The 22,801-nt window shown below is 34.4% G+C and overlaps 3 protein-coding genes across 3 annotated transcripts; 2 read left to right on the top strand and 1 right to left on the bottom strand.

The window, feature by feature from the left end:
- The first annotated feature begins 1,373 nt into the window (after window positions 1-1,373).
- Window positions 1,374-2,439, top strand: LOC148200208 (uncharacterized). The gene is made up of 3 exons (XM_088112864.1): window positions 1,374-1,534; window positions 1,606-1,863; window positions 1,944-2,439. Exons 1-3 carry the CDS (start codon window positions 1,374-1,376, stop codon window positions 2,437-2,439), a joined length of 915 nt encoding a protein of 304 aa, XP_087968990.1.
- Window positions 2,440-3,402: 963 nt separating this feature from the next.
- Window positions 3,403-3,943, bottom strand: LOC148200207 (uncharacterized). The gene is made up of 2 exons (XM_088112330.1): window positions 3,752-3,943; window positions 3,403-3,675 (listed from the first exon to the last, which is right to left on the bottom strand). The coding sequence occupies exons 1-2, from the start codon at window positions 3,941-3,943 to the stop codon at window positions 3,403-3,405; spliced, it is 465 nt and encodes a 154-aa protein (XP_087968456.1).
- Window positions 3,944-13,917: 9,974 nt separating this feature from the next.
- Window positions 13,918-15,975, top strand: LOC148200206 (beta-glucuronosyltransferase GlcAT14A-like). Its single transcript, XM_088113789.1, has 4 exons — window positions 13,918-14,435; window positions 14,565-14,640; window positions 14,739-14,854; window positions 15,395-15,975. The coding sequence occupies exons 1-4, from the start codon at window positions 13,946-13,948 to the stop codon at window positions 15,910-15,912; spliced, it is 1,200 nt and encodes a 399-aa protein (XP_087969915.1). The 5' UTR covers window positions 13,918-13,945; the 3' UTR covers window positions 15,913-15,975.
- Window positions 15,976-22,801: the final 6,826 nt, after the last annotated feature.

Below are 22,801 nucleotides of genomic sequence, written 5' to 3'. Positions count from 1 at the left end.
TGAGGCTGTTATGGAGGAAGAGGTTGATGGTGATGGTGAACATGAAGGTGTAGAACAGAATGAAGTTGAAGCAGATGTGGAAATTCGAAGTTGGAATTCCTCTTTTGAGAATGGTAGTGGTGATGGAAATAATGAGTGGTTGGAGGGGCTTGTTGATATCAATGTTGGTTGTGATATAGATGATGATATACATGCAGACTTCGAGGGAAATGTGGAAGTGGAAGTCCAAAGTATGTCAAATGACTCTAGTGGCCCATTAATTAGTGGAGCAGAAAGTGGAGCAGAAAGTATGTCAAATGTTGGTTGTGATAGAGGTTTATCAGATGATGAGTGGGAATCTGAACAATTAATTAGTGGAGCAGAAAGTGACTCTAGTGGACCATGTTCTAGTGTAGAGGGTTATGGGAGTTTTCCAACATTTGTGTTGCCAAAAAGTATGGTTGACTTTAAGTGGGAAGTTGGGATATATTTTGCTGAAAAGCTAGACATTTTGGATAATGGAAGAAATATACACTTTGTTAAGAATGATAAACAAAGAATCAGGTTGAAGTGTGTGGGTGCAAAAGGTAAATGCCCTTGGAAGTTATATTTTGGTTATATGAAGGCAGTGAAAACATGGCAGTTGAGAACAATGGTGGACAACCATACCTGTAGCAGGGAGTTCAACCTTAAATTAATTGATGCCAAGTGGTTGAGCAAAAAGATACAGAAAACTATTAGAGATAATCCTACAGTTAAGGGTGTGGATATAAGGGAAAAAATTCAAAGGAAATGGAACATTGGTATTTCTAGGTGTATGGCCTATAGGGCTAAAAACATAGCAACAGAGCAAATTGATGGCTCTTTCAAAGAACAGTATAAAAGGTTATATGATTATGCCCATGAGTTGGTGGCCAAAAATCCTGGGTCAACAGTGAAACTAAAGGTTGAGGATGTGGGGGGTAAAGTCATTTTCAAGAGATTCTATGTATGTTTAAAGGCTTGCAAAGACAGTTTTATGTCATGCAGGCCAATTATTGGTTTAGATGGAGCATTTTTGAAAGGTAAGTACGGTGGTGAGTTGTTAACAGCTGTGGGCTGAGATGGGAATGAGCAGATGTTGCCAATTGCATACTGTGTTGTTGAAGTTGAGAACAAGGAGTCATGAAAGTGGTTCCTGGAACTGTTGGTAGATGACCTTGGAGGGGCTGAAATTTGTTCCACATTTACCTTTATATCAGACCAGCAGAAGGTAATATTAATTTGTACATTTTAATTTGAGGTTGTTAAGTATTTGTTGCCTGTATTCATTACTTGTATATTGTTTGCAGGGTCTACTTCATGCAATAGATGAATTGCTTCCTAGAGTTGATCAAAGGTTTTGTGTGAGGCATATGTATGCCAACTTCAGGAAGAAATACCCTGGTAAAAACCTGAAGCGTTTAATGTGGAGGGCAGCTACAGCCACACATCCACAAACATGGGAGATGGAAATGAGAAACATAAGAGCAGTAAACGAAGATGCTTATAAGCATTTGATTGCCATCCCTCCAAGGTTAGTCTTCAAAAGTATAACATAATTCCTTATTCATATAATGTTAATAATAATTCTATTATTTGTTGTAGGTATTGGTCAAGATCAAGGTTCACTGAAAGAGCTAAATCTGACACCTTAGTAAACAATATGAGTGAGGGCTTCAACAGTGTCCTCGTTTCTGCCAGGAGTAAACCCATCATTACGATGTTGGAGACGATACGGCTTTACCTCATGCAAAGATGGGCAAAGAATAGGTCAAGCATATCATCATTTACTGGATCCATCTGTCCCAAGATTCTATCCAGATTTAGAAAGGAATGTCATTTAACTCAAAATTGGATTCCTAGGTAAATTTCAGTAATCACTTCTATGTTATATATTAATTTACTACTGTGCCTAATAATTATTGTTGTCTTCTTGTACACAGTTGGTCAGGCAACAAGCTATTCGAAGTTCGTCACATGTCTAACAATGGAGATAAGTTTGTAGTCAACCTAGATGAGTCCTCATGCACATGCAGAACTTGGATGATGACTGGAATCCCCTGTTGTCATTCATTGGCTGCAATGAAGTTCCTCAACATTGATGGAGAACAATTTATTGAGTCTTGCTACATGAAGTCCAAATATGAGGAGACATATTCAACAATCATATATCCCTTAAATGGAGCCAACATGTGGAACATTACTCCATATCCTGATGTGTCTCCACCACACAAAAGAGTAATGCCTGGACGACCAAAGAGAAAACGAAGGCTAGAGCAATGGGAAATGAGGAAGGATGAATCAAGAATGACCAAATCTGGCTTGCAAAAGAGATGTGGCATATGTAGAGAACATGGCCATAACAGAACTCGTTGCCCATCAGCCCAGTACATCAGCACATCACTCTGGGAATCAACCGTAGTAGACAGTAGGAATTAAATTTTGTAATATTTTTTGTCTACAAAACAATATGTAGAAAAGCAGTAGATGCTGCAAATTTGTAATATTTCTGGTACTGTAGTTGATAACTGATGGAACTTCATGTTGATAACTGATGTAATATTCTGGTCTGTATGACAACACTTTTATGTACTACTTCAGCTTAATTAAATTTCAGCAGATATGCTTCATTTGGTTCCATTTATCTGTTGTGTGCATTGATGTTATGTTGATATTAAAGAACTGTTTTGCTGTGCATTGATGTACTACTTCAGCTTAATTAAAGAACTGTTTTGCTGTGGGCATGACTCAGAAATAACAACACATTCTACTATTATACAGTGCTTCAGATTAATGAAGGTGATGATATTGGCCCTGTGTGAATATGGAGTATCCAGCAATAAGGATGATGGTGTTGGCCGTATAGTAAGCTGCTTGGGTCACCCTGGGTGTTAGTGATGAATGAAGAAGCTAAGGACCGAAGATAGTGGGTTCACGTGCCCTCTTCTGATGAGTGATGTCCCTGTTGGAGGTGGGAATCTTCAATGGCGGACGCTCGGTCAATACGGGAAACGGACGACCGTTCACAAAAATGACCGAACGCTCGGACCGAACGTTCACAAGGTAGAACCTTTGATCCAGATCGAACACTAACGGTCTATAACACATATAAGGAACGAACGCCTAAAAGTTACTCGAGTCTGCCGAACGTTACAATCACTAGTATAACAAAACGCCAAAACCGAACGCTCACAAACACTACCACACAGACCGAACGCTTTAAGATTCAACCCAAATTAAAACCGAACGCTAGATACGGACGCTCGCTAACTGAGAAAACATGCAAAATCAAGAACGAGCGTCACATATATGACCAAAAATTACAAACAATACAAACTTTTATAGTCAAAATAACTTTGGTTCATTGCATTCTAAGTACATTCCATCATAAGTACAATGAAATCATGGTGATGGTGAACGAAAAAACACTATTGTAAGTACAATAATGTTCACCACAACAAGAACACAGACAATCCCTAACAGTACATTAATCCTATTTCCCAATTTTTTCACAGAGCAGTCCAAATCACTTATAATCTTCCATCCACCTTCCATTGCTTCTCTGTTCAGCAAACACTCAGACTTGCCTTCACACTTTGCACTGGTTTCCGTTTCAATAACCCCATGATCTGCACACCATGTGAAATAATTGCAACCACCATCTTCACCACCATTCTGTACAACAAAACACCAATCAGGGCACCCTCGAACTGAAAATAAGAACAACGAAAAACCCAACAAAAAACCTTACCTTGAACTTAGGGCAGCCCCAAAATTGCTTGCCTCTGTTCTTGACTGTTCTTGCAGTTCTGATAACACATTTCATCCCACAATAGCACAACGGACTACCATTGCTGTTCTTAACTCCTCGAGCACCACCACAGACCACATTACTATCTTGCTTCCGCCACCCGCTGCATGACGAAGACGAGCAGGGATGCATCTTCAACCGCAACTTCGATTAAACCGTAGAAGTACTCAGAATAATTCGATCTGCACGAAACCTCGATTCAACCCTAAATACCCAAATTGATACCCCAATTTTCTGAAATGAAATCAACTTTGGACGAACCGAACCCTAGAAGTACTGAGAAGAATCCCTAATTCGATCTGCACGAAACCTCAATCCCCAATTTCGTTTAAAACAATTCTTTTCTTTTTACTTATAAAATATTCAATTTCCACGTGCCCCACTGCTCCTGCTTGAATCAACCACGTCAGATAACACGTCCACAACAGCGTGCCACGTCAAACACACCGTAACGCCGTTTGACACTATTTAACGGAAAGGATCCATTTGTTGCAATTTTCATAAAATTGGGACCCAATTGATATTTTCAGAAAGAAAGGGACGAAATTGAGATTCGATGCGAAAATAGGGACTTAGTGAATGATTAAACCTTTTTTTAAGAGGTTTATAACCCTAGCTAATTCATAATACATTTTTTAAAGTTTCAACCTTCCCACTTAATCTCATATTTTCCAAAATTTTCTCCCTTTTTCCGAAATTTTCGAAACCTAAGCAGGAGTTTAACTTAACTTTCAGATTCATCAAACCCTTGCTCTCAAATTTCATCAAATCCTTGCTCCCAAATTTCACTTCCTATTTGTCACTAAATTTCATCCCCCAATTTTCACTTCACTTTCGTCCAAACCTGCGTTCCATTCATCTTGATTGTTGTAAGTGGAGCAACTCATTGTTGCACTCTCTTCCCTGTGCTCGTCGGCCAAGGTTCAGCAAGTGTGGTCGCCAGGCAGGCTTAGGAAACCAGTGCGCAAGCCCTGCCTCGTTCAAGAAACTAGAAAGCTCGCTGCCAGGTTTAACTCTTCAACCTAGTCGTGTTCTTCTGATTTTTCTTCTGAACCCTCTTCTTCCCCAACATGGATAAATTGATTTCTTTCACTGCCACACTCTTACTTGTGTTCATCCATTAAATAACTTTTTGAATAGGAAATTGGTATATCTCAATCTCGGTACTTGTTTGACCCTTGCTTCCAGAGATTGGATACTCGCTTTAAAAAAGAACTATGTTGCCCATGTAATGTTTTGTTATTTTCTGAACAATGTTTTTCCCATTGTCATAGTGGGTGTTGCTCCCTCCACCACTACTACACTTTGCTCCCTCCACCACCCAATTCCTGTATTACCTCTCTCTTTATTTTTCCATTTTTATTTTACCCTTAATAAAATTTTAGGGTTAATATCTTTTAACCTCTAACCACTTTAATCCTTTCTAACCTCTACCTATTCTAATCCTCCACGCGGTGGGAACTCTTCTTCCTCCTCTTTTTGTTTCATGTTCTTTTTTTTCTTTTGCACACTTCTTCTCATTCTAATTGTTGTCTGAGTATAGTGGACTTTCATTAGTTATGTGCAAGATTGTAAGTGGTGGTGGAAGCAATTGATCAATGTGCAAGATCGGTGTGGTAGGATGTAGTGGTGTGGGAAGATTCATCGTGAAGGAGGTGCGTAATAAACCCTAATAAACCCTAAAAAGTAATCGTATAATCTTTAAACGAATGTGACCATCCGTCAACGGATGTCAACATCCGTTTAAGGGAAAACGGATGTCGATATCCGTTTTGCCTTAAACGGATGTTGACATCTGTTGACGGATGGTCACATCCGTTTAAAGATTATACGTTTATTTTCCAATTATTTTTATTAGTTTATTTTTTATATTAATTTTAAAGATATTTTAATAATGTAATTTATATGTTTTGATGTATTAGTTTATAGAAGACGGATGTGGTGGAGTTGGGGGGTGAGAATCTAAAAGAAAGAGAAGGAGAGTTGGTGGTGGGGCTGAGTGAAAAGTGAGTGGGTAGAAAAATAGGGTTTGAATTCAAAGTACACTACAAAACAGAAGGGCATTACCGAAGGCCAGAAGCCCTCGGAAACAGCCCAAAGCCGTCGGTAAAAGGTAATTACCGAAGGCTTATCGACGGCCAAAGAGCCCTCGGTAAATCCCTTGTCGCTAACATTTACCGAGGGCTTTAGCCCTTCGGTAATTACCGAGGGCCAAAAGCCTTCGGTAATTACCGAGGGTCAAAAGCCTTTGGTAATTACCGAGGGGCAAAAGCCTTCGGTAAATACCTATCGTGTGTAACACATGATTTCACATGATTTGAAGAAGTTATACACCCCTGAACGATATTTACTCTGCCACAATTTTATACTGTAATTGGGAATTACCAGCATCTAGCAATTACAGTTGTTCTCTTTAGCAAAAGGAAGGGATATAGGACCAAGTTGTGCCTATTGGAGACAATAAACATCACTTTAATGCACCAAAATTTGGCCATAAAACACACAAAAACAGCAAGCATAGCACCATAATTTTTACACATACTGGACCGAAAAGAAACTCGAGCAACATCCAATAACATTAGGTTTCAAACCATGTTTCCAGAAAATAACAAAACACCAAAACTGGATTTTCTAGCATCACATTTTTCAGAGGCATGCATCCAAAAATTCACAAAAAAAAAGCAATGCACCCAAAGAACAAAAACCATGAATTCACGTTCATAAAAAAAACAAAACAACAACAGTTTTTATTGCTTTTTTTTTCGTGCTGAATGAGATAGAAATCAAGATTTCAATGGCCTAATAAAATTATATAACCCAACATAAATGCACCGCAATACACCAACTCAAATATCTAGGGCAACACTTTGATTTACTGCACCCATTCACATTTTAAAACATACAATTTTTTTGACCAGAAAGTTACTGCACTAAGCACCCTAACATGGATGATTTTTTAGGACAATATATACATTATATATGCACTAAACCATGCAACTTGAACCCTTCCTAAACCCACTTTAATGCACCCAAAAAAATAGCATACATTATAAACATCTAAGTTGCACTAAATCAGCAGTGTGCTCCAAAACAAAATAAGTCAAAAAGGTCTTCACAACACCATAAATAGCACCAATTCACTGGACAACAACGTGTATTGGATTATATATAAAAAAAATTTGTTTCCAACAACATGATCACTTTTTAGAACAAAATATCAATGACCTGGTAGCACCAATTAATGGGAAGCAAGAAAACAGACACCAAATAAAAAAAGCTTGACAGCAATAATCTTATATAACAGGTTTTCAAGTATTGAATATTTGACCTTAAACATTAATTATGGTCATCCTAAAAAACGATAAACAGAATGAAAAAGGTTGTTTACTTAGAAAAAAAGTTAGAGGACTTAAGTCCCATAAGTTCCCCAAGACCAAGGTAGGCCTTCAAGCTCTATGACTACTTATAAACATACTTAGCCATTGTCCACCAACAAGGTCCTCACATAGGTAGCAGGACTTGACCTATGTCCTTGTCCTTATGAGATATGAGTCTGGTGCTCACCAACTTAGACTCTACTATCTCATGACATCCCCTCACTACATTATCCTCTGAGAAAACCATTGGGCTTTCTCCTTACGATGGAGCTTGTTTTTGTTATCAATAGTTTATTATTTCTCCTACATATCTTCTCCTTGGATTCACTACTTATTGTAACATATATATACTCACTTCTTGAATCTCAGGGTCAATTGTAATTACTGATATCTTCAAACTTTTGGGGAAAAAGGTGAAGAACACAGTCAGTATCTGCGGGTGCAACAACATCAACAAGACACTAGAAGATTACTATAAGATATTCAACAATGATCTATATGCCAAACCAGATTTAAAACAATAGTTTCAAATGTTGTTCTACCTATTTGAGATCAAACACAACAACTATTTTTATGTGGTAGGATCATAGTGGACCATTCAAGATCAAACAAAAGTGGTATTGGACAATCAAGGCAATTTGCAAAACATCAAAAAACCATCTAATTGCACTCTAATTGACCATTCTAGCCTCATGAAGAACAAAACATCACACAGTAAGTGTTGCAGTATTACAATTCTAGTCTACAAGCTCCCATAACCTAATTAAACCTTTAAGTTCACTTTAGACCCAACCAATCATTATAACCCAACAGAGCATACTCTAATTTTCCAGTATGTTAAAGAGTATGAAAGGGTTACAAGGCATAAGCTATGGTGTGTAGGACTTATGTCCTTGGCAGCCTAAACCATCCAGATCCTGACCAATTAATACAATTAGTGTGAGGATTGGAATGAATGAAAAGGGCATTCATTTTGGTAATTAGATGTGCATATGGAACAGAGCAATTGGAGAAGTGGTTGTTGAAAAATGGGTTTCAAGAGATGGTGAAAGGGAAAGGGATTCTAATAAAGAGTTGGGGGCACAAGTGTTGATATATATGCACACGTTTACGAGCTCAAATCTATTGTGCACTTAGGACAACAACATCACACTCAACCAAATACAGTGGCAACAGTTCATACAATAAAGACATGTCCTTAAACATAAATGATGTACCTGGAAATGATGAAATCTTGGACACTTCACTTCAACTGCAGCCTTTCAACAACTGTGCCTCAGCCCCTAATCGAAACCACAAAACCAGAATATACATTACCACTCAACAACAACTTCAATGCAATGCAATGATATTCAAAACGAAAATGTGTAAACACAGTTTGAACATACCTCCTCACGCAGCAACAACGGTCTCGTCACGCACCCCTTCGATTGGCGGCGTCGCGATAGTCCAAACCCTACTCCGGCCGCCATAGCACCCTCCTCAAGCTGCCACACCACCATCACGAAACCCCTTTCAACGACAATGTAAACCCTCACCTCACCAACCAACTTCCTTAGGATCAATTTCCTTCCACGACAGACGAATGAGCACACCATGATTGAGGAGTGGATCAAATCACAAAAGGGAGAATGACGTAAAGGCTAGGGGGAAGTGCGAAAAAATGGCCACCGTTGACCGAGAGAGGGAGATTAGGGTCGAGAGAGGTTTCTGGGGAGAGATGGTTTCACAGAGACTGATTTTCCGAGAATGGGAGAGCGAAATCCCTAATTCTAATTTGACTAAAATGCGGGAATGGGAGAATGGCGTATTCCTTCGGTACTGTCACTGCCCCGTTACCGAAGGGCAAAAGCCTTCGGTAATTAACCACTCAAATGACCGTCGATAAATCCTTCGGTAAACGACATTTATCGAAGGCCATAAGGCCGTCGGTATTATTCCTTCGGTAATAAATATATTTCTTGTAGTGGTAAATAAATATGATTAAAAATAAAATAAAGTTTATTTTTGTAATTAAAAAAGTTTATTTTTGTAATTAAATTTTTTTTAGAGAAGGTTTGGGAGGTGGAGGGAGAAGTGGTGGTGGTGGAGGGAGTAACACCCTGTCATGGTTTGATGATAGCAATTGTTTGTTGTAGGTCAATTAATTGTTGTTTTTGGAAGTATTTTGTATGCAATTTTGTAGTTTGTTTTCCAATGCTTTTTTTTGCATGATCTGTCCATATAATTGCTAATCGTAGACCATGAAACACTATCTACTACTATGAAATTGATAATTGATAGATTTGTACGGTACTGAGCTATGGAAATGCTTGAGTGTTGAACGGCCTTGAAATTTAATGAAAAACATAGGCTCAATGTCTGAAAGACTGAGGCCCAAATTTTGTGGCCCAGCAGCGTGAGGCAAAGTCCTCACTCGAAGCAAAATAAAGTAGTAAACCTACAAACTAATAATACAAATGAAGCACGTTAAAACCTCTAAATTATAATTGTCAAATTAAATAGGTTATTAACCCAAAAATGAGAAAAAAAAGGTATTCTTTGTTGTAAAATAGTTAAAAATAAAGAAGTTTTCAAACTTTTACAAAATAATAGTCCCTAATAAAAAAGGTTAAAATCCTTGGTAGAAAAGCATCTGCAATATAAATATGATACCAAGAGTTATAAAAAATCTCTACAAATCAATAACTAAGACTTTAAGGATGAAAATTAAAAAAATATCCATATAAATTAATTTACGAAAATTAAAAATTTCCGCAAATTAAAAAATTAACTTCCACTAAATAATTGTCTTTTAGTGTTACATGACCTATTAAAATTTTTTTTCATAATAAAATTTGTTACACATTTTATTTTTTAGGTTTTTAAAATTGGAAAGTTTGATTCACGGGTAATGTTATTCCATTCTAGGAGAGAAAATATTAACACTTGATAACAATCTCGCATATATATTCACCAATTATGTTACCAATTAATTTTAAAAATCAGAAATTCAAATATATAAATAAATTTTTATAGAGACTAAAGTTATATTCATTTGTAAAACTATATATACGATAGTTATTGTTTCAGTATAAAAGTTGAGGCCGAAATACGAACCTAATGAGTCACGTCCTCTCGTCCTAGGATGCCGTTATCTTCACGTCCTCTTCCTACTCAGCACGTTTCAGGGAGAATGGGGTGGGTATCTGCGAAGGCACTCCGACGCTCAAGTCAAAAAAAGGGAAGCGTAGAACTCTTTCAGTTCAACAATAGAAGAAAATAATAATAATTTTCTCTCAGGGAAAAACATACCTTTTTCTCTCTCTGCTTCTCATATTTAAAACGATAAAATAAACCGTTTACCTAAAAATCCGGTTGGTTACAAAAGTTGACCATTTGGAAAACACAACCGTTAGGTCGTGCTTGATATTGGACAGTTAATCCCGTGATTTGTGACACTATGCAGATATTTTTAACTGTTTATTCTTTAGTTTATTAAGATTTAATATGTCCAAATTGACTAAAATTGACCGGACATATTTCCTCTGGTATTTAACTGGATTGTCGTGACATCGCTGGTTAATCGTCAACCGTTTAGTGCCATTGACATGTACATACGATCGCTATAATACGATCGTTTGATGATTGATGCCAAGAGGGTGAATCACGGGTCCATCGCCGGCCGTTTAGTGCAATCGACACACGCATACGATCGCTATATTACGATCGTAAGATGGCTCGGCATTGTGTGTTTTATTTTTTCCTTAATGGTCACCTGGGTTACCAGTCGACTGTCGATGAACTCAGGTATCCTACGATACAGTTATAAAAAAAATATTTTGTCGTAAATAAAAAAAAACATATATGTGTAACTTTAATGCCTTTAGTTGGTGTGCATCATTACGAATTTCCATTAGTTGGCATAGCTGAGCGGTAATGATATTGTGACCCACAGGGCAAAGATCAAAATCAAGGGTGGTGTTTACGACAAGCAGCTTAAAATTCACAGAAATTTCTCACAGATTTAGCAATTCAATCAGAAAAGGGAAAGAATATGAGTCTCTACCTCCTTTTGGAAAGAATATGAGTCTCTACCTTCTAGATCAATTTCACTTCACACTCTTCCTCAGTTTTGTTTTTGGGTGTGATAAGAAAGTTTGAGTTCTTTTTACCATTTATTTTCTTTATTATTTTTTATCTTTTGTTTCTCTTCTTCTTTTATGTATATAATTTTAAAAGTTGTATTGTGCTAACTGCTTACAACACATGTGCAATCTACACAATTTTCGCGACATTTACAATTTGTAATGTTTGTTATTGATTGATATTTTTATTGGTATTTGTAAAAAAGAAATGGATGTTAACATTTTTACTTTAAGTTTTGTCCACATGGTAAAATTTGTTAGTAAATTTACTAATGATTGAATTATTTTAAAATCCATTAAAATTCATTATAATGGATTTGTTTAATGTATGCCACTAATTAAATATTTTGAAAATTCATTGATAAATTTATTGGTAATTATTTTTTAAAAATTAGTAAATAAATTTGTCAATAATAAGTTAACTTTTTTAGAATTCCTTTAAAAAATCCTTAGAAATTACACTTTTAATTCATCAATAAACTTATTAGTAAATCGATAAACTTAGTAAAATAGACTTTGATTTTCCTATCAAATTTAACAAAATATTTCTCATAAATTAATTAAAGATGGGTGAGAAAGAAATAAGAAAAAGGAGAAGAAGAAGGAAGATGCAAGAAGGGAGAAAACAACAATGGAAGAAGTGGAAGGAAGAGGTGGTAGTGACAAAGAAGAAGGAGAAGGAGTCCAACGAGGCAAACACGACAACAAATGTGAAAAATGAGAAAAAGGAGAAGAAGGAAGAGTAAGAAGATAAGAAGAAAAAGGAAGAGAAGTGATAACATTTAATTTTACCTTTTATTTGTTGTGAATAAAACCAACTCATATATATATATATATATATATATATATATATATATATATATATATATATATATGATCTTGTTTAATTCTCAAATTACTCTTGTTTTGTATTTTTTTGTGGTTTAGTTATTTTGAGTTTAGTTTACTTATAATATTCTTCTAAGTGCGTGAAATAAGTGAATTGAAATAATTCTGGTATAGAGAAATAAGTTGGAACTCAAGAAAAAATATTAGACAACAAAAGATGAATTCTAAGATAAAAAATCATGTTAGGCAATCATAGGGATTGTGTAACACCATATTTTTCCCGTGCTTTACTGATTGCACCTAATGCCATAAATAGATAGGAAACTTAGTTGTACAACTACGTTTCGTTGGGAAACCTAAAGCTCATTGAGCGAGAAGCCACTAGAAGTATGGGTACTAGAACATGGTACACTAAAGCAGTCAAGTGATGGTAAGCGGTGCTAGGTGACGGTCTGCCCCTTTGCAAATTTACTGAGTGCACCTGGCGATTATGAGATGGCATTAGGAGGTAGCTACACTGAGTTGCGAAAATGCGGTATTTATTCATGTCTTGTGCTAGGGTTTGACTCATTCTCTCACTCTCACACTTTCTTTCCACCTTATGTGATTTGGAGATGCCCTTGACGACTAGTAGGGGTGTTGGAAAGTTCTCCTTTCTCTTCCTTAGGTCACAATCTTCATTCATGATATTATTCCCTTTTGGGATTTGCTGAGGATTGGAGGTGGAAATGCGAAGAGGATGCATGATTGAAGCTTGGAGTAGGTGTCTTAGGAAAAGGTCTTATTCTTTTTTGATTTCAAGTTCTTCCTTATCTCCAATTTCTAAACCCTAAGTTCTCCACCATTGATAGTTAAACCTATTTGTTGAGATTTTGAGTGTATGAGAATGAAGTGAATGAAATCTAATATTGACATTTGTAATACTCTATATTAAATTTTAGTTATACACTAATTGATAAAATACCAAAAGAGCTTCTTTGTATTTTTGTAAACATTATTGTCTAATAGAGTTATGGATTCCAATGTGTTGCACAGTCCTTTGAAAGAAAATAATAAAATACTTATTATTTACCACATGGCAGCTATAGTGATAGAACACTAACGAATGCAACGAAAGAAGAGGAAAAGGAAAAGATGAAAAAAAAGAAAAAATGATAAAAAAAAAGGAGAAAAAAACATCACGATATTTACCAATGAACAAAATTTATTTATAATTATGAACAAATTATTAATAATTTAGATTATCAGTAATTATCAATTAATATTTATCTATTCAATTTTTTTTTACTGTTGAACATTTTATAATTGTTTGTCTCGGTAGGACGTTTTTAATTTACTAACCAATTTTTATGATTACCAATAAATTTTATCTATTGGAGTAAAATGTATGCAAAAGATACTCAAAATAATAAGAAATAATAAAACATATGATAAATAAAGTAATCAATTTCTATAAGAAAATATTTAAATATCAATCAATTTTAGAGAGAAAAAATAATTTATTATAGGGACTAATTTACGTATTAATTTATAAATTAGAAATTATTTTTTTCTACAATAATTACTATTATAAATAAAAAATTATAATTAATGATTAATTTGGCCACTAATGATTAAAAAGAAATTACTGTTTAAATTGATCATAATATATTGTATTTTTATACAATGGTACAAATATAGTAAAAAATATATTCTCCAAATAAGCCCTCCTTATTAACCATATAACTACCTTTCCATAACTAAAATTTCCCGACTCTTTTTTTTGTCTCCCACTCCCAGTATCTTGCAAATTTCTCCTAAAAATGTCCATCAAAATTTTGGTTGTTTCCTTCATTCTAACCTCACTACTGTTCTTTCTTGTTTTCACTACCACAAGATTAACCATACCCAGTTCCAGCTTGAAGCCTTCCATGAACTACTTCAACACCACCAAGGCCAACAACTCGTATCCAGTTTCATTTGCGTACTTGATCTCTGCTTCCAAAGGAGATTCTGGGAAGCTCAAAAGGTTGGTGAGGGCTCTCTACCATCCAGGGAACTACTATTTGATTCATATCGATTCTGGGGCACCAGAAGCTGAGCACAGGGATGTGGTTCAGCATGTGGCTAAGGACCCAGTTTATGCTGCATTAGGGAACGTTTGGGTTGTGGAGAAGCGTAATCTCGTGACCTATAAAGGACCAACCATGCTTTCTACCACTCTCCATGCTATGGCAATGCTTCTCAGAACTTGCCAATGGGATTGGTTTATTAATCTCAGTGCCTCTGACTACCCTTTGGTTACACAAGATGGTATGGTGAGTCGCCTTAGTTTGTGGCTATTTTGTTTCTCTTCTTTTGAATCAAAAGTTTCAATTATATATGTTGTAGATGGCATCACCATTTGTTGATCTGAATTCGGTTTTCTTGATTAATGTTCAGATATGATCCAAGCCTTTTCTCAGGTTCCAAAGCATATCAATTTCATTCACCACAGCAGTCAACTGGGTTGGAAATTGTAAGCATTGATGATCATATTAATTATATAACAATGAAACCAAATTGAGAACATGCACAATAGCTTAAACGAATTTTAACCTTTTATACTGATTTCAGGAATAAGAGAGGGAAGCCAATAATTATAGACCCAGGGCTGTATAGTCTCAAGAAATCACAGATTTGGTGGGTCACTAAGCAGAGGAGTCTCCCAACATCTTTTAAACTTTATACAGGTTTTTACCCACTCTTCAATCCTTTAGATTATTCAGGACTTGGTTATTTCTATGTGTTGCATGTTTCCATTCAATTCTTCCTCTCCATGCATTTATAATTATTTTCCTTGTGAAATATTTTAAGGACCAATATTTGGACACCTCAAATCAGATAATATATAATAACAGTAAAAAAAAAAGGTTTTAAAGATCAGTGTCGAAAACCCAGGAATCTGAACCACTCATGAATTCATCGTTACGTGAGAGGTGAAGGGTTCCATCATGATGCTCTCATTCAATTACTTTCTACCAAGATGTCACTCTTTTTGGTTACAAGTCATGCTTCCAAGATGGTAGTATCCACACTTTGTTTCAAGAACTTTACCTAATGCTGTTGTTGGCTGAGTGAAACTCCACACCTTCTTCCATATATATATAATTTATAAATAAATGTACATCTGGCCTTATGAAAATATATGCATTCATAATATATGTTGTTATCAATTGCAGTATAAGTTGATAAACTTGATGCTATTAGAAATGTGTTTCTTTTATTTCCAGGTTCAGCATGGACAATTCTATCAAGATCTTTTGCAGAGTATTGCATTGTTGGGTGGGAAAATTTGCCAAGAACCCTCCTCCTCTACTACACAAACTTTGTGTCATCCCCAGAAGGATATTTCCAAACAGTTATTTGCAACTCCAAGGACTACAAGAACACCACAGCAAACAGTGATCTGCATTACATCACTTGGGACTATCCTCCAAAACAACACCCAAGAACACTAGGACTCAAAGATTACAGGAAAATGGTGCTCAGCAACCGTCCGTTTGCCAGAAAATTCAAGAAAAATGACCCTCTTCTGGATAAAATTGACAGAGAGCTTTTGAAGAGGAATCACGGGGAGTTTTCTTATGGAGGATGGTGCTCAGATGGAGAAAGGCATAATACAGTTTGCTCAGGTTTCAAAGCTCACAATTATAGTGTTCTCAAACCTGGCCCTGCCTCAAAAAAGTTGAAGTTTCTGCTTTCGTACATTCTCTCTCGCAAAGTTTTTCACAAGCGCCAATGCCGCTAACTTTTCATTTTCCATGCTTTATCACTTGTAAAAACAATCTCCTCGTATAATATTACACTTTGAACAAATGCTTATCTCATATTAAATTTTATTAACTAATGTTAAATTTAAAACTCTAATTTTTTACGCGTTTCTAAATTGGTTTAATAATTTGTTAAACAAATTTAAATTAATGTACCATATAATTTATAGAAAATAAGTAAATAATAGTTTGTAACAACTTCTCTTATTTTCCAATAACCATGAAGAAAATGACATGTTGAAGTTTCATAGTAGGATTAAGGATGAAAAAAATATCATACGAGGATAAAATTTACGGAGGATAGTGGGTAGAAATTTATTATAAGTAGATAATGAATATTTTAATATCTATTTATAAACTAGTTGGATGTGGTATCATATTATCCGTATCGACAAGTATCCATTATCCAAAAAAAATTAAACTTAAAATTTAATTTATCTTTTGTTAAGTTAAATTTAATTAAAATTAAAATTAATTAATATTTTATTATAATTTTTATTTTAAAAATTTATAAAATATCCTTTTTAAATATACAAAAATATCCACGGATATTCATAGGTTTTTAAACACCTATATGTATATTTTAAACAAGTATCCGGTGAATAACATGATAAATAATAGGTGAATTTTTTTATTGCAGGTCGAGTAATGTTTAAGGACTATCTATGTCCTACCTGACCGGTTGTTATCCCTAGGTAGAGTAAAGGAGATGTTTGTTTCAAGGAAGTTAGATGCATGGGAAAATAGATATGGATTTGTAAGATTATGATGTTAGGTGTCGGAGCCGAAATTGCGATAAAACACGAACAAAAAAATAAATTGATTTTAAAGAACTATGAACTATGAAAAACCATAAAGATAAATGCAAGGTCTAGGAAACTGAATTTTGGATTCGAGAGTCGATTATACACGAGGAAGGTATTGTACATCTTGAGATTATATCTTTATATAAATATGCAAAAAAGATGTGCTTTTCAAAATATTCAATTTTCTCAAAAAAGAAGAAGAAGAAAATACTATAAGAAAACAAGAATAACTTCTTTATTTTAGTTTTTTGACTTGACAAGAATTTGATCTTCTCTTGCATATTCTTATTCAAAATAAAAATCTTAGTTACTTGTTCTTTATGAAAACCTATTTCAAAATTTTGAAAGAACATTTAATTTTTTTTTTAACGTGAACCCGACAAGGATTGACACTATTCCTATGTATTTCCATTAACAATAAAGAACCTTAGATCACATGTTTCTAAAGAAAATGTTTATTTGAAAATGTTACTATTTTAAATTTTGAAAGTTTATATATATTTTTGATTTATTTAAAAATGAGTATCACACGACACTAGGACACACTAAAAGAAAAAGAAATAAAATACTTTTCATTTTTAGTTTTATTTTATTTTTGTATATATATTTTAATAATATTTTTATTATTTAAAAAATGCACGAGAAGAAAATAAATGAAGTTTAATTAAAAAAGGGTAAAAATAAAATAAAAAGTGAGAGGTGGATGGATAATATGTGGGATGAGGACAAAAATGATGGAGGGCTTGGGTTTGATGAACCATTTCACAACAAAGAAGAAAACATAAAAACATATTGAATAATACACATCACAAACACGATATATTTAATAAAATCATAATCTATTAAACCACTGAATCCTTCACAATATATTAACATGTTAATTCCAAATAAAACAACAAGCGCAGGAAGATGAAAACAGGGAGAGGTGTAAGGACTCACTGTCGGTAGAGGAGAGGAGGGAAACACTCCTTCATCCAAAAATCAGAATAGAGGTTTAAAAACCAACGACGAAGGAGGTGTGATAACGTTGTTGTTGACTATATCATATTAATACGAAATATCTATAATGACTTCAGTATTACTGGGAAAGTAGTGAAAAAATTTGCAAGGATAAAGCTAACTCAACTCTAAGTTATTTTCAATCAACACGAAATTGATTTTTAATAAATTAATTTTTATAAAAACTATACAAAAAAGTTAATTATATAAAATAATAAAAATAATAAAACAAGACTAAGATAAATAATAAATGGATGATTAAATAAAAATAATAATAAATCAAAGAAAAAATAAAATATCGAAAGATAAAAATAAACAAAAATAATAGAAACAAAAATAGGTTCAATCAATGTGAAGTCTCAATTCATTTATTGGTGTTCTCACCTTCGAGCCAAAATACAATCTCAATTAAAATTGAGAACATTTTAGATTATTCATAGAAAATTAAACCAAAGTATAGTCTTAATCAAATTCTACTACGTTTATTTCTTCTACTTTAGTCACATCATCTCAAGACTAATGGATTTTGTTATATGGTATCACTAGTGTAGAAAGGGCTTTTTAAGTTTGTAAATCTAAGTCTGTTTATAAAAAAATAGATGTAAAAGATGTGCAGTGACAATTTAGTAAATAAAAGGTTATTATTAAAGTCTGTTAGTAATGAAAAGACTTAAACACCTGAAATAACAGACTTAAAAAACCTGTTTTGCACTAGTGTATGAAACTCCCTTACCATGAAAATCCTAAATTATGGCTTATTATTATTGTTAGTTTTCCATTTAGTGAGAGGGGGTGTTATTTTTGTGACACGTATTCGTCAACATGTCATAATAAGTGAGACTTACTATGTCAGATCTAGGAATACTTGTCACAATAAGTAACTTATCATGACAAGTTTATAAATATTCATCATAGTAAGTTCGTCTTACTATGACAAGTCTACTAATAATTAAAGTAAGTTATACTTATTATGTCAAGCTTACTAGTGTTTATCATAGTAAGTTATACTTACTATGTTGCACTAGTGTAGAAATAACATTTAAAGTCACATATTTAACATTTAACGAAAGGAAATCCGATGTAATAAATGACTGGTGACAATTTTGTAAATAAAACGACATTATAAAAGTCAATTATAGACGTCGGCTCTCCCAAGGTCAAACGTCAAATAGTCTGCATACAGGACTGAAAAGTCATTATTTTATTGTCTTTAGACGTTGGCTACAAGCCCCCGACATCTAATTGGAATTAGACGTAGGCTTCCCCTCCACAAACGTAAAAAATGTCTGAAAATATCTCATTTGGGCACCAATATTAATTTTTTTGCCACTTACACGTCGGCCCCCTCCCCACAGACATAAACAAGGTTTGAAATTACCTCATTTTGGACGCCAATATTAAATTTTTTTACCACTTAGACATCGGCTAGGAAGGGGGTCGACGTCTTAGAGCACTTAGACGTTGGCTAGAAAGGGGCGCCGACGTTAAATACTCTGCATTTTTACCCACTCTAGGACGCGAGCTCCAGTTATGCGTTTTCTCTCTCGATGCGTTCAACTTCTTCCTCTGCTTTCTCTCGTTAGCCATTAACATTCAGGTAAGTTTTCTTCCACTTTGCACAAATTTATGATCACCAAAATATGATGTCACAAACTTGTTTAACAATCGGCAAGTATGACCGAATCGTTTCAAGTAATAAACTCGGTAAGACCAAGTATCGTTCTCCCAAAGGACTCACGGCCTAGTTTAGTTATGTGATTTGTTGATTAGCTAAGACTTAAGAACAAAATAAGTGGAGTTTAATATGCAAAAGACGAAAATAAATATGTATGCATGAGGTTGATCAATGGCTAAAACAAAAGACAAGCACTTTCAATGAAATATATTGATGAATATGTTGTTGGGGGTCAATTTCATCTTATCCACTCTCATATATTTTAGGAATTCAACATTCAAGTCATCATTGTTAATGTCACTCTCTAAATTACCTTTCAAGAAGGCTTCTCCCTAATTACGAGTTCATACGATTCTTAGCATTCCTAATAATTAGTTTTTTTAGCACAGGAGCTTAAGGCAACCAATATACTATTGGGAGAAATTCCCCGGATCTAGACTTCCCCATACGTTCCCGTATCGACAAAACCAATAATCATGCATTGAATGAGTTAAACAAAGTAAGCATTAAGCAAAGAGGAAAAACCCTAACTAATGATGAAAGAAATTATAAGTCTTAGATTAAGATGCAAGCACAAATTCCATATATGAGAGCTTCAAAAGATTACATTGATTCCCCAACAAACATACAAGGTTTAGTTCATCATATTCATGGTGAACCTAGATGAACAATAATGAAAGAATGAAAGATAAAACCCTAGAAAGGTGAAGAGGTAGCCTGAGCATCCAAGATCCTCCTTCAAAGGGGTGGAAAAGAGAGTGTTTGCTTCGTTTCTGCCAAAGATACAAACCCTAGGACGTCCTAAAGCTTATATACTATTCTAAAATTACAAAAAATCTAGGTCCAAGCCCATAAGTGTGCCGCTCAACGGTAAAGTACCGCTCAGCGGTAAGTGCGTGAGTAGTTTCTTCCCCTCAGCGGCCATTTTGCCCCTCAACGGTTCCAACGTGAACTCCTGAGTGCCGCTCAGCGGTAAACTGCCGCTGAGCGGCAGTTGCGGCTTCTCCTTTTGCACTTTTTGATGTTTTTTCTGATTTCATCTCTCTCCTTCTTCACTTCTTTCACTAAATTCACCTTAAAACCTGCACAAAAACACTGAAATCAAGCATAAACCTGTCCAGCTCTCTTATTTCTGAAAATATGAATAAAAGCATGATTTCAAGCTAGTTTCTAAGTATAAAGGTTGCTTTTAGTATCAATTTTAAGCATGAAAATAACAGTTTTTCAACTGTTATCAATTTCTCATAGTTTCAGTGAAGGAAAATATTGACGAACTTGTTTTAAAAAACAACCTATAAATTGACGTCTATTGTAAGAACAACATACGTTAATTAATGTCTGTTATAAGACAATAGACATTAATTGACATTTGTTAAAAAACAACATATGTCAATTTAACGTCTCCCTATATGACGTCAGACATTTAACATACGTCAAAAGCCTAAAATAGGAGACATTAAAAGCTATTTTTATGTTAGTGTTGGGTCTTCTTAACTAACATACAACAAACATCAACTAACGTCTCCCATTATGACGTCGGACATTTAATAGACGTCAAAAGCCTAAAATAGCAGATGTTAAAAGCTATTTTTTTTTTGGTGTTGGGTCTTCTTAACTAACATACAAAGTTGAAACTTTTTATATCACCCACCTCTATGAGCCTAGAATAACCGTAATAAAAGTCCAGCAAAATCATCATAAAAAGTGTCATTTCTAGTAGTTTATTTTTAGGTTTCAAAAATGTGCAATTTGTGTTGTTGACATGAGTGGAAGGCTTGTGGATTTGATGGATTGAGATGAGGTTGTGTTTATATTTGAGGTTTTTGATACCAGATTGGATAAGTGTGGTATGGAGACTTAATTTTTGGTAAGGGTGGGCATGGATTGGATTTTTCTATTTTCTAGTTTAGATCATATTAAGATCCAATAAATAGAATTAATAATCGAAATCTTGTATATCTAATTAAAATCTATATGAAATAAAAATCAGAACCATTTTAACTAGATCAAATAGATTTTGGTTTGTTTTCGATCTAATTTAAATTGGATTAAACTAGANATGAGGTTTGATAAAGAATGCCATGAGAAATCACAGAATTTTAAAAAGAATGAGAATGATACTCACAACATTAGTATCATTTTATCATCTAAGATCGAAGATGAAATGCGATTAATGAGATAACATGCACTAAGAAAAGCCTCACCCCAAAAATCGTAAAGGAACCTCACTAGGGAGTAAAATTGTACAAGTTGTTTGAACAAGATGTTCATTATTGCACTCAGGCAACGTATTTTGTTAGGTGTATAACCACATGAGGTTTGATAAAGAATGCCATGAGAAATCATAGAATTTTAAAAAGAATGAGTATGATACTCACAATATTAGTACTATACAAAGTTCGAAAAGAAATTCCAAATTGATTTTTAATTTCATTGTACAATGATTGAAATTGTAACAATTTTTCATTAAAATCAGCCAAGTACATCTCAAATAATCATCAATAAAAGTGACAAAATATTGAAATCCTAAATTTGACTTAACACAACATGGTCCCTAAATGTCAGAATGAACTAATACAAAAGGAGACGAATCACGTTATGAGACACTTCTAGGGAAGAAACTACAACTGTGTTTTCCTAATTGACACAACTCACAAAAAAAACCTGGTAACTTAGACAAACTACTAAATCTTGGCAAGGCTAGGACTACCCAATTGAGCATGAATAAGAGGGAGATGAGTCGGACGACAATGACTGCCACGTGTAGTGAGAACTGATAGCAACGGTGAGCATTGGCGTAGCACTTGGAGGCACGTCAAACCTCCAATCACTGTGATTTTTGCAACACAGTGATCACCTGACTAGATCAAAAGCAGGAGCATAGTGTCACCAATCCAAACAACAGTGGTGGCAACAATGGTGAGAACGATGGCAATGATGATGGCTACAATGCAGCAGCAAGACCAAACTGGGTGGTGGTGAAAAACAATGGCCAAAAAAAATTAAAATCAATGTCGGAAAAAAAAGATTTCAAAGAAAAAAAAATAGCATGGGTGAACTATTCACTAAGTAGGCAAGGATTAACCCTAGCTCTATATACTATGTTGAAATAAAAGAGAGAGAGGCATAGGCTTAATCCCTTGTGTAAAGTAAAAGAGAGAGAGGAAAGGGTAATGTATTTATAATAAAAAAACATACAAAAAATATAGGCTAGACCCATTTCATGATTAATACAAATGGCATAATATCTAACACTATAGATGACAAATTTCTTTATAACAATTGTATCATGGCTTAGAATAACTATTTTAAAACAAACAAAAAATCAAGAATGTCGTGAACACAAATATAATATGCACTCATGTACATCAAAAAATTCAGCATAGC

The sequence above is a fragment of the Vigna umbellata genome, chromosome 4 (genome assembly GCF_029865625.1).
Source record: "Vigna umbellata cultivar VRB3 chromosome 4, Vumbellata_1.0, whole genome shotgun sequence".
NCBI lineage: Eukaryota > Viridiplantae > Streptophyta > Magnoliopsida > Fabales > Fabaceae > Vigna > Vigna umbellata.
The sequence above is the reverse complement of the archived record's forward strand: the minus strand, read 5'-3'. Positions and strand labels throughout refer to the sequence as shown.